Here is a 17,075-nt window from a genome sequence, read left to right on the forward strand (position 1 = left end):
CCGCTGTTTCATTCTTATGGGCTTTGTCTTTTGGAATTCTGTTCTTTGTAAATGTACCTGTACTATGGAGTCTGTCTGCTCCATGCTCAAAGGCATCCGTGTTTTACTACTGCAGCACACATCTCCTCTGGGTGGTGTTGCTGGGAGCCCCTACGGTCCTCATTTAAGATACTTTTTCTATATCCTGAAGTAACTACAGTTCGTAAGGATAGTCTTTCCCAAACTATAGACTGAGAGAATGGCACACACCGCCTTTAGTTGAGTGCCAAAGGGATGCTTAGAATCCCTCTTCTATCTGCTCCTGTGACTTTTTTTAGTCGCATAGGCAATTACGTAGTTCTGGCTGGTGGCAGTGGACGTGTTCTACCAACTATTGTGTATTTTTTATATCTTAGGCTATGTCTATATATTGGTGAGGCACAATATTGGTGCCTCACTTCTTATTTCACCATTACTAGCGTGTTTGTTCTTTGTTAGCCCTTCTACCATCCTGGTAGGGCGAGGTCTGTGTGTGTTTTGCCTTTGGCGGGAACCAGTAGGTATCCCTGCCTAGGCTCCAGTGTCTGGGCAGGCAGGAAGTGGGGGAGGAGTCTTCCACCCCCCCCCCCCCGCCCTTTGTTTGCCACAGTGCCTGAATAAGACCAGCTCCCACTGATAGATAGCAGAGGAGTGTGTGATGGAACTGTATAAAAGGTGAGGCTTCTGAAGTGTAAAGCAAGTCGACCACTGGAAACAGAATTAACCAAAGGAGTAGATGACCAGAGAAGCTTGCTGACCCTTTGCAAGACCGTGAAGCGACCACTGCTGTCCTGAGCCTGTTTTCTATGTGACAGAGTAACTCCGAAGAGGACGACTCCTTACCTTTGGCTGCTGGGTAGCATCAGTCTCGGGACTAACTTTGAAACGAGCCATCTGCCTGAGTTCCTAGGAGCTTTTAGAGCTATGGAACCCCAATACCAGGAGACTTGCTGCCCATTTTGAGTGCATCATTGTGCGCAAGGCCGAATCCATCAAAATCTGTGCTGAACCCGTAAGGACACTCAAGAGATGCAATCCAACTCGCCCTGACCCCCCTCACCAGAGTGTGGGACTGCAGACAGCAAGGAAGATTGACCGTGCAATCCGTGTCCTTTTTGGTGCTGCTAAAAAGGCACCAAAACCGCAGAGTGAACCAAGATGTTGCTGAAAGCCGTGCTATAGGTCCTCCCTCGAGACTGCTACTGAGAGACACTGTCCATTGTCCTGCCTTTCGTCACCAGACCAAGGAATTCGGAGGTCGGGTCGAGAGCTGCCACATCGCAGAGAAGCCAACACAGAACTTTCTTCAAACAAAAGGTACTGTGGGGAAACGGGTATTGCTTACTTGATTCCAAGAAGACGCTTCAAAGCATTGGAGTGCACATAGAGGTGTCCAGGGTAACCCCCGCTAACCTCTGACCAGAGCTGCTCCTTGTGCCCCTCCCGAGTCCATTTTTAGGGCTCCTTTGTTAGTTAGGATTGCGTTTTGGGACTTTAAAGACTTGCCAGGCGAAGAAACCCTCTCTAGAACCTTGAATTAAGCCCATGTTGCATTAACCACTTATTTTCCTCCCTTTAAGTGATTTTTCTCTGTTTTTGCAGAGTAAATGCATTACCGTATGACCTGTTGAAAACGGCATGATTGCGCAATTACCGATAATATGATAACTTGTCTTTTCCCTTTCTAAAGTTGCTACAATTGTAACAGCGAAAAAACACAAAAGTGAAAGTGCCCTTTGAAGTGCATTATCTAGTGTACCTAAGTGTTCTACTGTAAACGTCTGAAGTATTGGTGTAACTATAATAAATATCTTTTATACAAATGTGTAAGTGCGCTTTTGCTATGCCTAAGATTCAGCGTACTTACCTACAACTCGTATCTTCCTCTTAAGATAAGCCTAGTACAGACTCCTAAGAGTTGGGGCATCTACAAACCATTGAGATAGCTTACTAAAGTCTTACTGCCAGTATGACTTAAGAAATACTCCCTTAACACCTGCATACCCGGGACCTCCTTTTTTTGAACGTCTGCTGTCCGTGGGAACTGACTGCTCTTCTTTCCAATAACCCCTCATATTTCCTTTTGGGTTTACACCATTGACTAATATTGGGGTTCACTACAGAATTCCCTAACTCTCGAACTGAATCCTTAAACATTTGTAATATGGATTATGTAAATCCCCCTGACAGAGTCTTGTCATTTTCTCTTATTCCTTGGCATCTTTCATTGCTCCGTTTTTGTCTTTCTCCCTCTTGTTCAGCGGTGATGCTCTTTAACCTTTATGGCGTGCCACTAGTTGGAGCTGACATTTGTGGCTTTGGGAAAAACACCACAGAGGAGCTGTGTGTACGCTGGACACAGATTGGTGCCTTCTACCCATTCATGAGAAATCACAATGAGTACAACACCCAGGTGAGTGCAGTAGATCCCTTTAAGCTTCCTCACTATAGTACGCCTCTTCAAACTGCCTCTGTGCACTGTGGCTGGCTTCTGATGCCTCTCTACTTCATAGCTTGTGCTATGTCTCTGCACCTATGTCTGTGTACCCTCCCTACTGTGAGTTGAGATGCTTCTATGAAACCTGACATGTACTACCTCTGCATTGGGACTTGTGCTGCCTCCCTATGCACCATGCATTGACCCATCGAGTTGCACTCTGACGTGCTTTCTCTCTGCCCTGATGTAATGTGTGTTTCTTCTCTGCCCCAATGTATGTGTTTGCAAAGTAAATGCATTACCTTCTGTGTGTACCGGATACTTGCACTTTGCCTTTGTGCACACTTGATCGTTGTCTCACTGACTACCACTTATGCTCTTTTCTTCACTTCAGCTTGTGCTGCACCTCTTTCCTTTGTTATTTCAGTATACTCCTGCTTGCTTTGTGTTCCTGCATGTTGTCTTAAGCTGTTCTCTTGGTCCCATTGCTTTAGCTACCCCTCTGTGCATTTTGATTTGATCTACCGTTGAATGAGGGCAGAGCCCCTTGCACCCTATTTATATTTTCTATTTTTCAGCCTCAAGAACCATATGTCTTCAGCCCAAGGGCTCAGAAGGCCATGCGAAGTGCCCTGTTACTGCGATACTCACTATTGCCATACCTCTACACCCTCTTCCACTTGGCCCATTCAACTGGAGAGACTGTGGCCCGACCACTCTTCCTGGAGTAAGTGTTTTGAAGCATTCCTGAGGGATGACTGCTTTGTGGGGCTAGAGTATGGGAAAGAGTGCCCTTGGCCCAGTCTCACCTGCTTTCTGCTCAAACTATATACGTCTCTCGCTTCCTTTTGGTCAAAGGTATTTAGCTGTGGCTCCGATTTTTTTTTTTTCTTTTCTTCTTTTTTTTGCTTGATCTGAAAGTTTCACTGGCCTTTTACCCTTGAGAGTCCTTACCCTAGACTCACCAAAGGAACAACTCCTTGTGAATATGCCTCTGGAGAGTCCTGACTTGCCTCTCGTGGTGGTGTAAACCATAAAGGTACTTTGTGTTCTAGGCCAGCAACCTGACCAAGTTAGTTCTGTGAACCGTGGCACATGGTGAAAGTGAGGAATCAAATTGCCCAAAATACTTTACAGTCCATTTTTTATTAAGGAGCATACATCCTCCTTTGCAGAGCCCGTTGGTGCCCCTCTTGCATTATTTGCGAAGAATTTGCCTACCTAATCTTATTTCCCCTTGTGTGAAAGAAAACCGATCTGGACCTATATTGTAGCGGCTGTCTTGGCCCAAGGAGCCTGAGCTAAAGGAAGCCAGGAACCCATCTGGTCAGTATTTAAATAGAATGTCTGGGGATCCCTGTGGGTTTGCCAGGCAGCCGCCGCCATATTTTGTGGTTGTGGCCCAATTAATGTGAGGCTGCTTCTCCTGTTGCGTCCCAGTTGCCAGACTTCAGCTGCTCCTGTTTGACATGCCGTCTTCAGGCACCGGTACACAATATTTCTTAGTTAAATCTTGTGTTTATGCCCTCTGTTGAAGCTAATCGGTGTTGAATCCAGCGGGAGCTGCTGCTCTACTATCACCTACCCTCCGTCTCAAAGTCTAGAAGAAAAAAAGCAAAAAAAAGACATCCTGACTACGAACCCTGGCATATTCATCGCAGACACCTAAGTCAGTGCAACTTCCAGACAGGGCTTGACTGATATCCTCTTCTGTCCCCTCCCCTATGGTCTCTTCATCTAATCTCTACTCTCACCCCTCTCACATGCTCTCCCTTTAATGGCGGCACCAAATGCGAAGTCCTGTTGATGGGCTTGGCATCATCCAGGTGTATCATTAATGTTTACCACACTGGCACGATCATGGTTCACGGTCCTCAACCCAACCTCCTTCTCTTTGACAGGCACCTGCCGTCCCTCATGAATTTCCTTCCCACATCTGCTGCTCCCTCTTCCACTCGCTCTGTCCCCCCACCTCCAGCCGACTGGTGTACCACATCCCTGTACCCCTTCTCAGAAAACCTTCCAAAGGTGGAGACCGCCATCTAGCCACACTTAATGCTCGCTCAGCCATCAAACACTCTGCTAACATCTGACTCCTTCTAGAAGACTCTGACCTTGACATCTTTGCTCTTAACAAAACGTGGTTCGATGCCAGCTCAGACACTGCTTTTCACTCCCTTCTCCCTGGTGGCTAACGTGATGCTGGAAATGCATTGGAGGGACAGGGCCTCCGTATCCTTATCTTTTATTGCTCTATCATGTTTGTTCTGTCTTGTTTTCCGCACAGGAGTTCATGTAAGACTTCTGGCAGTGTGGCTCTTCCTCTTTTTGGTCATGTGAGCAGACCCTTGGGATACCCTTATGGCACCCATGGGTTGGAGTACAACCCTGTGCTCCCAGTGTATGTTTTTGGGCACCTCTGTGTGGCCCACAGAGCAGGGTATGGGCTGGTGGCATCTCCATGCTGAACTAGACAGGTGCTCTGAGTATCCTCCATTTTAGGATACCCAGGCCCTGCCATTGGAATCAGTTGATTCCTGTTAGGAGACGAGATGGCCCCTGTGGCCTCTTGCTTTCTATTGCCTGTTACCTTATTTTCCCAAAGTCCCGGGAAGCCCTGACTCTTTCCCTTCCCCCTGACTGGCTGTTGGGTTTTAGTTCCATATATGGTAGTGTGGGGAAGTGAAGGCCAGACTGTCTGGAGCCTTTCCAATTACTATGTTGTGGCTATGCCCGTGGGGTGGGACCTGGGTGAATGGAGTGTGTGACGAATACGCATTTCATGTTGTGGGTGTCTACAATCTGGTGTTTGACACAATGACTGAGACGGCCCTGCCCGAAACTGGTATGAAAGCAATGTTGAGTGCTGAATGGCAGAGCGCTTGTCCGAATCCTCATTCCGTGTTGCAAGTGTCTGGATGGAGAAGAATGGCCTGAATGGACTGTGAGCCTGATTGGCTGCCTGACTGCTTGAATGCCCTTCTGAATGATTGGTTGCCTGAGTGTGACCCAACAGAGTGAATGGAAGATCAACAGTATATCTGGGGGCCTCTCATAGCTAAAAATCGTTCAGAAGCTGAAGTTGATACTTGATGCTTAACCTTGAAGCCCACTGGAAGAATTGTTGCTGCTGTCCTTAGCTAATCTGAAAGCTGCATGACCATCAAGGAACTGATCCAAGAGAGCACCTGGTTAGGAGACCTCTTCCCGAGCTTCAAGGGACCATTCTGCACCAGCTGATCTTTGCCAAAGCACCTTGGACGCCAGACCCTCGAAAGACTGCCGACTGGAGAAGGGGACCACCACGGAATCGCGAAGCGTCCGGACATTGAAGTCCATCACCGTCGACTACCGCCGTCGCCGTCCGGAGCTCATCATTGACCGCTTTCGTCCTGCCAGAAAAAGTCCAGGCTGCTGAAGACTGAGGAGAATCCGCCAGTGGGTTTCCTGACACCCGAAGACCTTGGAGACGCAGACGAAGGTACTAAAGCCAGCCGTGGTTACATCCTGGCCGCAGACGCCGATGCCCTGACGCCCTTGCGGGACCAAAGTTCTTCATTGACTCTTTGTGGCAACTGGTAGGCAGAATTCTATGCAGTACCGTTTGGGAACACCACACACAATTAAGACTACAAGTGACAGTACAATTTCACCTTTGGTACAAGCCTGTACTACACAGTTAAAGTGGTAGCAGTAGCGGAGCAGCCAGACTTATCTCAAGAGTAAGTGAGCAGTATCAGATAGTTACACAAAGGACAGCAATTACTATGATTCAGGCAAACACTGACTCAAGGTTTTCAAGTAAAATATACATTTATTTCACGCTTCAGTTGTATAACATTACACTATTATAAGCAGTCTAAAAATCACTCTCTTAATACACCACACTACTTCCCTTAAATTCCAGACAAGTTAAGCTCACAAAATGAAGTGGGAGCAAAATGGCACTCCAGCAATTTAAAAGGGAGGGAAAGACAAAAGTTAACAGAAATGGATCCACACCAACAGGTAAGTACTCGGGGCAAGCGAACAAGAGAGACTACAATGATAAAATCAGATGGAAAAGGCTTAGGGCCAAAGTCAATGGTTCAAAAGTATTTTGCTCAAGATAATACAGTTCAGGGTAGTTTGCGGTAAAGTTCGTGGCACGGTTTCCAGGCGAGGTTGGTTGGTAGAAAAGTTAATTCAAAGAGAAGAGAAGGACAAGCCCTCGGATTGGAGAAAGATTTCAAACACTTTCACTGCGGGTGAACGAAACGCACAACCGGATTTGCACAGTACCTTAAAACAGAGAGGGGGCTGTCGGTGAGGCAGACGTTCCTGGTAGTTCCTGCAGGCTCACGGTTCCTGAAGCGACTGTCAGACTGATCAGAGGTAGGAAGATTGGAGGGTCCTGCACTATCCAGGGAAGAAACAAGCAACAGAGCCAAGCAGTGAATAAAAGGTGCGCTCCTTAAAACCCAAGCAGGGTCTGACCTTCCTGGGTAGCCGTCCCACTGTAGCTCCGTACAGCGAATTTGACCAGAAGAGGAGTCCTGGCTTGCAGTTTGGGTGAACTGGTTGGTCCCACCAACTCAAGGGAAGAAGTTTCCTGGAGGATCTTCTCTGTCGTCGGATTCTGGAGATTCGGACCTGCAGCAGGGCTTTACCGGGCGGTTCAGTCGTCGTAGGGGTCCTCTTCTTCCAGTTCCTTGTTGGTTCTTTCGTTCCAGTGGCGAGGCTGCTCTTCCAGTCCCAGAGACCAGCTTTTTATGCAGTTTTCCCCCATTCATATAGCCTGGCTGTCAATCGCACAGCAGGGTGGCTGGCCTGGCAAGGCCAGTCCCCGTAGCCAATCAGACAGGAATGCGACTTGGGTTACCAAGGGAACCCATGGCAGGGGTCTTAAAACCCCTCCCTCACATCCTGCCTACCCAGACTCTCAGGCGCCTAAAGGAGGGCTTCTGTGTGGAAGCCTGCAAAAAAGCGATGAACAAAGGGACCAAACCTGGTTTGGCGCGCAGAGTAAAACACAAGAAAGACTTTAACAAAAAGTAGAAACACAAGTAGCAAAACACATGTAAGAGTGGGGAAAAAAGGCTCACACTCTTACCAGGTGAAAAAATAAATCCTAGAAATCCAGCAAAGCTGCTGAGGGACTCGGTAGGTAAGGGAAATCAACCATTTATGAGAATTCTCTCTAACAGCAACGAACACTCGTCGAGGTGCACCGCACGCCGCCGCTTGCAGGATGTTTTTGACCGATCGTCAACAAGCACCTCAAGAACCGAAACTGCTACCACAACAATGGTCACCCTTTTTCTTCACCGAATCTCACCGACCCGTGGCTCCTGCCTGAAGGGGAGTGCTCTTAAGAAGGGCCAGTTGACGACTCATCGAAGAACTCTACGAAACCAGGTACTTTGTGGTCGCGGATCCTGACTTGAGAATATATTGAGCATAATTGGACTGGGCTTGCCACATACACTTTATTTACAGGATCCCCAGGTGGGGGGATCCTCGCTCAGAACAGTCTCATGGTAGTGGAATAGACTGTTTTGCCATTGCTTGATTTAACTTGCTTTCTTTCTGTGGTCTATCATTGATTCATCTTATAATTTGATTTGTATGCCTTTTTGAACAGTTAGTAGTTAATGCATTTTGAAGGAATCGATGTTTAAGAGTGGTACCACATAGACCTGTATATATTTGACATTATAGTATTGCCAGAGTACAAAGTGTGTTATTTTGATATTGTATATAGCCTTGAACCTTATTTATATAAAGACTGTCTTTTCACTAACAGTGTGTGGACATTCATTTCTGGGTGCTTGGGGACTACACTGTACGTAAGAACCAGCCTGCATCACCTCCTGAGAGCCAAGCCTTGATTGCTTGCCACGTTTTACCAATCTAGAGAATCTTGACTGGGGTGCCCTGTGCCTCAGGGGTACAGACACCCCCCTCCGGTGCTTTACAGTTACAAATTCTCCAAGCCTCGCCCTAACCGCACTGGCAGTGGGGTTGCCCTGATTTTCCCTGAGTGGGTGCCTTCCTCCGTCATACCCACCCAGCCTTCTTCCTTTGAGAGCCTGGTTTGCAAGCGGGTCATCCCTCCCAGACTTAACTCTTGGTATTAGGTAACTCGCCTTTTAATATAGGCCTGTACCACATAAGTTGATGGTGTTACTGAGCAGCCAGGCTTATCTTAAGAGGGGTAATGTGAGCTGTATAATGAAATCGGTAAATACAGTTCTGATACTTGTTAATTTGCTTAGAATCACATGCTGTATATATAGTCTGACATCTAGTGGTAATTGCGGAGTATTGCATCTTTCTTTAGAGGATCGAAAGGGGACGTCGACATGGGCGTGACTGTAACACTATCCCTAATGTGATGTGTAGTGTACCCAAAATCCCTTGCGCGTTGAGGTCACTCAGATATTTTTTTTTCGCCAAACTATTTGGTCGCCTTATGCCGAGCTGGCAAGAGTTGAAATTGCAAAATAGTTATTTCATTGTCCCACTGCTGTTCGGCGACTGGTGCATCGATCGATCGACTGTCTGTCGACCACGTGGCCCCTGCCCTCCGGCCAGGCCCTTACAGTAGGATGTGTGGGACCCTGGGTTGATTCTTTCTGAGGATGCATTTCTTCTCCAGCATGGTGTCTGGCATGGATTCACATGCTCTTGAATATTCCCTGTTGTCAGGCTGGGAATCATTGGTAAAAGAAAAAAATCTATTTGTTTCATTTCTGAACTGTCTTTCTCCTAACAACCAATCACTGAGCTCTGGGTCATACTACCCCCAGCCAATGACTGCCCTCTACCTAAGCCCCTCCTCTGGCAGTCATCTACAGATTTTTACTGCACGTTCGTGTTGGGGGTGCTTGTGCTTAGCTTTCGATCTCTTACTGAGTTTTTTCGCTTTTTGGTAGAGTTTTATTCTATTTTTCGGTCAATCGAGATTCTTCAAGGACTACACTGCGTGGATCATGTCGGACTAGAAGGATTCCCCTTCCCTTTTCAAGCTTTGCTCCGACTGCGGGTTGCGGAATGCTTATATGGACGACAAACATTCCCAGTGCCTGTTCTGCCTGTACCCAACGCATAAGGAGGAAGAATGTTTTGCCGTGAACTCTCGAAATGCACATTGAAGGATCGGCGTAAACGGCTGGAGGAGTGGCTGCAGGCCAAGATCTCTGCATCGGGTGGTTCCCAGGAGCATGCCTCTCCCGGATCCGGGACAGCTGAGCAGCTTTTGAGTCCTTTTGAGGGTGCCCCTCCCACAGCGAGTCCAAGAAAAGGCCAAGAACTGCGAGTCCGCTAGCATCGGGAGCGCTGTTGCAGCGGGTTCCTTGGCGGACAGGGCGGGTTCGACATCCCCAGCTGCATCAGTCTCCTGTCAATGCTTCGGATCACCCGGGCAAGCTGAAGGTGGCACCGGAGACTACCAAGGAGAAGGCCCAAAAGGGTACAGCGTCCGGCCTGCCCTCGGCAGAGAAGGCCAAAGGAGACCGGGCCTCTGACCCTACCCCTAAGGAGAAGGCCAAACAGGGAAAGGTGTCTGGGGTGACAACAAAGGCCAAGCAGGACAAGGGGCCTGGCCTGACTGTGAAAGCCCAGGTGCACCAGACGTAGGCGGTTCCTTTGAGGTGGTGGCAGCGTCCCGTTCGAAGGTCCCCGGGGCGGACCCGCAGGGCGCCCTTCTGAAGGCAAGAGTGTCTCTTCCTCCCAGGAGGGAGACTGCATTCCTGCCCATTGTGAAGATGATGCTGGTCATCTCCCGAAACTGTCCTCCCTGTACGCGAAGCAAGGGGGGGAGGCGTTGAAGTCCTCCAGGGCACAGATATCTCCTCAGCTGAGGAGGAACTTGTCTACCTCCAGACCATCTAGGAGGAGGGTGGCGACGAGCGAAACGTCTGAATCACGCCCTATGACGAGGGTGCCGACAAGGGTGACGAGGGAGCTACTACGACTGGGATACCGTCGAGCAAGGCGACGGAGGGCCTCATGATGACAAGGGGCCCTGGCCCTGCTCCTACGCCCCAGCTGCCTATCTCTGCACCACAGCTGCCACTCAGATCTTTCAATGGACATTCTCTCCACCCTTCAAACACTTGTATCTGAGATTAAAAAGAGGATGCCAGCGACGCCACTGCCGGCTCCCCCGCCAGTGATTACCGCTCACTGATGGTGGAACCACCATCCAAGAAGAGGCAGAGGTGTCCGCTGCCATCTTCTCCGCCACCCCCGACAGGTGAGACTGAGTCTGACATATCTACGATGGGCACGGATGACGACGGCGGGATGGGAGACCTCCCGTCGCCTCCACCCAGATCCTCGCTCTGCCGGAGGAGATGGGATGATTTCACGTGTTGATCTCCAGAACATTGGAGCTCTTCCAGCTTGCGCCAGAAGAGAAGGAAGGCTTCTTATACCAGCGCTGCGAGGCGAAGAGGAAGACCATCCTTTCAGTCATTTCAGTCCTGCTCTTGGATGACATTTGGGATGAGGGACTGGCGCTCATGAAGAACCCTTCTACGGCCCCAGCAAAGAGGGACTGTTTAGAGAAGAAGTACATGGTGCCCACTCCTAAGTGCTTGCGAGCCCAGCCGTTGCCGGACTGGTTTCTGCAGCGGCGAAGAAGTCATCGGGCTAGACGTCTTCGGCAGCGTCTAACCCTCCTGACAACGAGGATAGGAGGTTGGATGCAATGGGAAGGCGAGTTAGCTACTCTGCAGCGACGACCATCAAGGCCGCCAACGCCCTCTATATCGTAGTGCGCTACGACCGTGAGCTGTGGTTCAAGCTTGTCCCTCTGCTGGACTTCCTCCCTGGCGATAAGAGGTCAGAGGCGTTGGAGATTCTACATGGTGGCCACGGACATCGCAGATACAGGTTTCTGCCAGATGGGCAATGAAGTTTGCCTTCACCGCCGTGGCTGGCTCAAGGCCACCAACTTTCGTCAGGAGGTCCAAACAAGGCTTTTGGACATCTCCTTTGACGGAGACAGTATTTTTGGGAAGGCTGTGGATGAGTCTCTACAGGCCATCAAGCCAGACACGGAGACGGCAGGCTACAGCAGCAACGGCCATCCTTTTGGTCCTCAGGAAACAAGTCTGTGATCTTCAAAGGGTTATGGCAGGGGCTCCTTCTTACCGCCAACCCTCCCATTCCTCAGCCCAAGAGACCAACAGGGGCCGCTCCAACGCCTTTGGAGGAGGACGCTGTCATCGCCAGGGACCCCAAGGCAGCCGTCGACCTCCTAGCAAAAATGAACTGGCCGGGACGTCAGGCCCCCACCCGTGCACCCCGGTGGGGGGGCCAGCTGGCAAACTTAGTCAGCGTATGGAAGACCATCCCCACCGACCGTTAGGTGCTGGACGCTGTCGGCCACGGACACACTCTAGAGATTCAACAGAAGTGTCGCCAAATACCACCGGTGCCCCGGCAGGAAAACCACATCCCTCGGCTGCTGCTGGAGGTTCGGGCCATGCTAAAGAAAGGGGTGATGGAGCTAGTTCCAAGGCGACTCCTCGGCGCCAGAGTGTATTCAAGGCACTTCCTCATGCAAAAGAAGAGCGGGGGTGAGGCCCATTCTCGACCTGCTACGACTGAACAAATACGTAAAGTCCCAGAAGTTCTGAATGGTCACTCTTCAACATGTGCTCGGACAACTGGAAGAGGGAGACTTTCTGTCGCCGTTGGATCTGGAGGATGCGTACTTCCACATCTCCATTCACAAAGAACCTCACACGTTTCTGCGCTTCGTCTTTCAGGGGAAGCATTACCAGTTCAAGCCTCAGTCCCTTCGGACTGAAGTCGGCGCCCAGTGTCTTCACCAAGTTCCTGGCGCCGGTGGCGGCTCATCTATGACTACAAGGGATCCATGTCTACCCGTACTTGGAGGACTGGCTCATCCAGTTCAAGTGACTTTGCGGTCGACCACACAGCGAGGACTGTCCACCTACTGACGGACCTGGGGTTCTCAGTGAATTATGCAAAGTCCTGGTTGACTCCATCGCAGGACGCTCTGTTCATGGGATCCCTGCTCATCACGGTGTCATGCCTGGCATCCCAGTCGGAGGAGAGAGTAGCGGCCATCCTGGGCAAGGTGCAACGGTTGCTAGCACTGAAGATCGCCACAGTGAGGGCCATCGAGTCTCTGCTTGGCATGATGTCGTCATGCATTTATCTCATCCGACTCTGCAGGTTACGGATGCGCCCACTGCAGGAGTTCCTTGCCGCCCATTGGATCCAGGTGTCCGGAAGCTTCCAGGACCGGATTGGGCTCGACGAGGGGTTCCGTTGGGCGATAAGGTGGCGTGATTGCATGCCAGACCCATGCTGGAGAACAACAGTTGCAGGTAAATAACTTGTTCCCTTTTCCCCCTCTTTCCGTTTTTGGTCTGGCTGCCGCCTTTTACCTCTGCAATGGAGAGGACTACATTTAAGTTTGGTCTGTCTTGCAATGGAAAATAACGCTGGAAGGAAACGCCCATCGCAAAAAGTGACCACGCTGAGCATTCCTGTAAATCCTGCAAACTCTTTCATCCTAAGGCATCAAAAGATAGGCAGACAAGGTGGTGGGCGGCTTACACAATAAAGGCCGAAAGTTGTTCCACTGTTGGCGCCGTCGGCTCGGATGAGGAGGACTCTAGCGGCAGCCATAGCTCCAACCTGGAGGCCATGGACCTTTTGGCGGAACCCTCCGGTTCCCAGATGCCCAACCCCGACAGTTAGACCACCGTTACTGTTATGGGGAGTTCACACCCCAGCGACAGGGGCACACACGTACCACCCAAGGGAAAGCATACAAGCCCCAGAGCCCCCTGGACAAATAGGTCTAAGAAGCACCAACACCCGCCCAAGACTTCAGTGGTGCCTGTCGAACCTCGCGGTCTGTCGCCCTCCCCGCCTCCGTCTTCACGGCATATGACCAGACATTCTATTCATAAGGGCATTCCCTCAAAAAAGCACATGAGTGCCGACACGCCTTCAAGAGCTAGTCAGCACCTAAGGTTTCGGCAGAGCCGACAACCGCGATGGCGCCTACAGGCACGTCGAAATCCATTATACAGCCACCAAAGTTATGCAAGAATCTTGCGGCTATTTTGGCAGTGGAACGGCCCAAAAGCACCCCCTCTCATCGAGAGGAGTACTCTGATAGACCCCGGCCCTCTCTAGGGCTTTACTGGTAAATGTATCCCCCCCCCCCACCCTCCGGCCCCTCTGAAGAGCCTTTCCCTCCTACAGACCCCTCTGCTTCATCCCTGTGGACTAGAGAGCGGTTTGAAAATAACATGGATAAAATGTCACAATTCCTAGATTTTTCAGGAGGATACATTACTCTCAAGAGACCTACGGAGGAGGTCTCCTGTCCCATTCTACAAAAGGTGCAGAACTCCGAATTCAGACACAAACTCATCAGGCGGAGGTATTTGAGTTTTCTGAGCCAGAAGAAACCTACGAGGATCCTTTTAGTCGTGGGGACAATCCTTTTGGTCAGGACACAACTGACCAGTGACAAGACTGGGGACAAGATCAACCAGTAGATGAAGGGCCTTAGCTCTCTCCCACTCCTACCCCAGACCCAGACATTATTTGTCTCGACCGGCCCTCCTCACCTCAACAGAGGCAGCCATCGCGGATAGATGACCAAATGGAATTTAATGACATCCTAAAGAGGGTTGCTGACCGCTTTCAGATTGCCACACAGGAGGCTGTTCAGGACTCTGATTTTGTTGAGGACATTCTTAAAGAAAAACGTCCCTCAAGTGAAGCTATTCCTCTGCTAAACTCCTTAAAGAAGCACCTTGCTCTTTCCTTACGGTCTCCTTCCCTTACAAGGGTTGTCAACTCTCGGGTTGAGAAACTGTTTCGTCCCTCACCAACTGAGCCTATATACATTCGAGGTCCTGCTACACCAGACTCCCTGGTTGTTAAAACCACCAGGAAAAGGGCTGGGCTGGGCTGATACCGTATACGGCAGAGACTCCTCCCCCCATAAGGACTGCAAGGAACTCTGTCCTTGGCAAGCATACTACCATGTCAGCAGCCTATTCTACCAGAATTGCCAATAATACCACTCTTCTCGCTAGTTAAAGCGACATGTTACCTACTCCAAGAAGGCCTCCAAGAGGTCATTGAACCCACGTGATCACGTCTGCTGGAGGTCGTTTGCGTGTAGACCGGTGACCCACAACCTTCTTAAGAACACACTCCATGCTGCTGAGACAGCGGGATGTACTCTGGCACAGGAAACTCTCCTTAAGAGACACGTCCTGCTAAAGAATTCAGGTTTCAAGCCAGAGACTCGGGCCTTGTTGATCAATAAGCCCATGGAAGAGTCTAACTTGTTTGGTAAGGCTGTGAATGATGCCTTGGAAACGGCGAAAAAAGAGCATGAGACACTAAAGCCCCTCAATCAAATCACAGCGAAGCCTTTTCAACAGCGGGGAGGTGCAAACTCTTTCCGTTCTTTCAGGGTTAGTCCTTCTCCCGATCTCCACATGGGCAATATGGCGCAAGAGGTACCCCAGGGTCCTCCGGACAAGGTTCAGCTGGCAACAGCCAATATTAACAAAGGGGACAGCGCAGAGGCAAGGGTAGTGGCAGAAACTCCACCCCAAGAGGCTCCCTGGCCTCCGCATCAAAATGACTCACCAGTCCGGGTCGGGGGATGGTTATCATTCATTAACACATGGGAGGAGATCACATCAGACCAGTTTGTGCTCCCACGGTTACTGCATTGAGTTCCACCGGCCACCTCGATACCATCCACCAAAGAGCAGGTGCCCATCACCAGCACACATACAAATCCTACTGGAAGAGGTAAAGATCCTTCAGGAAAAAGGCGCCATAGAAGTCGTCCCTATTCACCAGGTAAACAGTAATTATTCTGTGTACTTCCTTGTACCCAAAAAGGATCTCACCATGCGCCCTGTTAGGCTTGTGCCCAGCAAACAAGTATGTCAAACCGCAAAAGTTCTGAACGACAACATTGCAGGAAGTAATCCCACTGCTGGAGCAGGGGACTACATGGCAACATTGGACATAAAAGATGCTTACTTTCATATTTCAAAGTTACCAGCCCACAGAAAGTACCTAAGGTTCGTGATAGAGGACTTGCACTTGCATCAGTTCAAGGTCCTTCCCTTTGGCATTGCCTCAGCTCCACGGGTGTTCACGAAGGTACTGGCGGTAGTAGCTGCTCACCTGCACAGGCAGTCTATCCCAGTATACCCTTGCCTCGACGACTGGCTAATAACAGGATTTGTACGGCACATGCCTAACAAATACCCAGAAGACGGTAGATCTCTTCAATCTAGGGTTCTCGATCAACGAGAAAGTCAAGTCTAGACCCCAGCCTAGTCAAACAGTTTCTGTGGGCTCTAATTCGGACCAAAGATTGCCTCGTCTTTCCCTCAAACGAGAAGGTTCAAAATATGCGGTTCCAGATCCCTCACTATGCTAGTCGCAAGGTGACGTACGAAAAGCCATGCGACTGTTGGGGATGATGGTCTCCTGCATTTACCTAGTTCCACATGCACGTCTGCGCATGCGCCCCATGCAAGAGTGGCTCTCGAGCCAATGGTGTCAGACCAGCAAACAATGGGATGATCTAGTGGTTGTCTCGCGCAACCCTCGTTCAGGCACTGCAGTGGTGGTCTAGGGAAAACCTTGTGCGGGTGAAGACCTTCACCACCCCTGCAGTAGAAGCCACTCTCACTACCGACGCATCTCTGACGTGGTGGGAGGCTGACCTCCTTCATCAAACGGCGCTTGGTGTTTGGTCCCCAACGATAGCAACCAACCACATAAACCGGTTGGAACTGCCAATGGTGTTCAAGGCCCTGAAGGCATTCCAAACACACCTCCAGGGGAAGACATTCCTAGTCCTCACGGACAGTACTACGGCCATGTATTACCTAAACAAACAAGGGGGCACTCTCTCCAGGGCTATCCAAACTGTCACAGAACCTATGGAAATGGGCTCTCAAACACAAGATGTTCCTCCTGTCACAACACATTCCAGAGGAACTAAATCTTCTGGCGGACATACTCAGCAAAGACTTCCCACTACCCGTAGAGTACGATTACACAAAGACATTGACGCAACGTCTTTGCATACTGGGGTTTCCCAGAGATTGACTTGTTCGCAACTCTGGAGAACACATAATGCCCAGATTACGCCTCCAGGTATCCGCTAAACCGCTCCAAGGGGAAATAGTCTCTGGATAACATGGTCAGGGAAATTTGTCTACGGCCCGGCTCCCCTGCTCAACAAGATAGTGCACAAGATGCACCAGGAACCAGTTGGGATGATTCTGGTGGCCCTGATGTGAGCCCGCCAACCTTGGTTCTCCCATCTCATGGCAATGTCAGTCTCCTCTCCTAGGAAGCTGCCATGCCCTTACAACATGCTGTTGTAAGACCAGGGGAAAACATTTCCTCAAACTCTCAACCTAGCAGCCTGGCTCCTGAGGTCAGAGTTCGGCCACCTCCACCTCCCTCAAAGATGTATGGACATATGTATGGACATACTCGGACAAGCACGGAAACCCAACACCAGACATTGCTACTCCAGCAAATGGGAATGCTTTGTCATATGGTGCAATGGCAAGAGCATCAATCC

The 17,075-nt window shown here is 50.1% G+C and overlaps 1 protein-coding gene across 1 annotated transcript in view; it reads left to right on the forward strand.

Annotated features, from left to right (window-relative positions):
- The window catches only part of GAA (alpha glucosidase), a 752,056-nt gene that overhangs the window by 596,955 nt on the left and 138,026 nt on the right, over positions 1–17,075 (forward strand). Inside the window, exons 14-15 of the mRNA XM_069655240.1 lie at positions 2,280–2,431; positions 3,034–3,182. Coding sequence (XP_069511341.1) covers positions 2,280–2,431; positions 3,034–3,182 — 301 coding nt within the window. The remainder of the gene's footprint in view (positions 1–2,279; positions 2,432–3,033; positions 3,183–17,075) is intronic.

This window comes from Ambystoma mexicanum, chromosome 3q, assembly GCF_040938575.1.
Source record: "Ambystoma mexicanum isolate Mex_15411 chromosome 3q, UKY_AmexF1_1, whole genome shotgun sequence".
Classification (NCBI taxonomy): Eukaryota; Metazoa; Chordata; class Amphibia; order Caudata; family Ambystomatidae; genus Ambystoma; species Ambystoma mexicanum.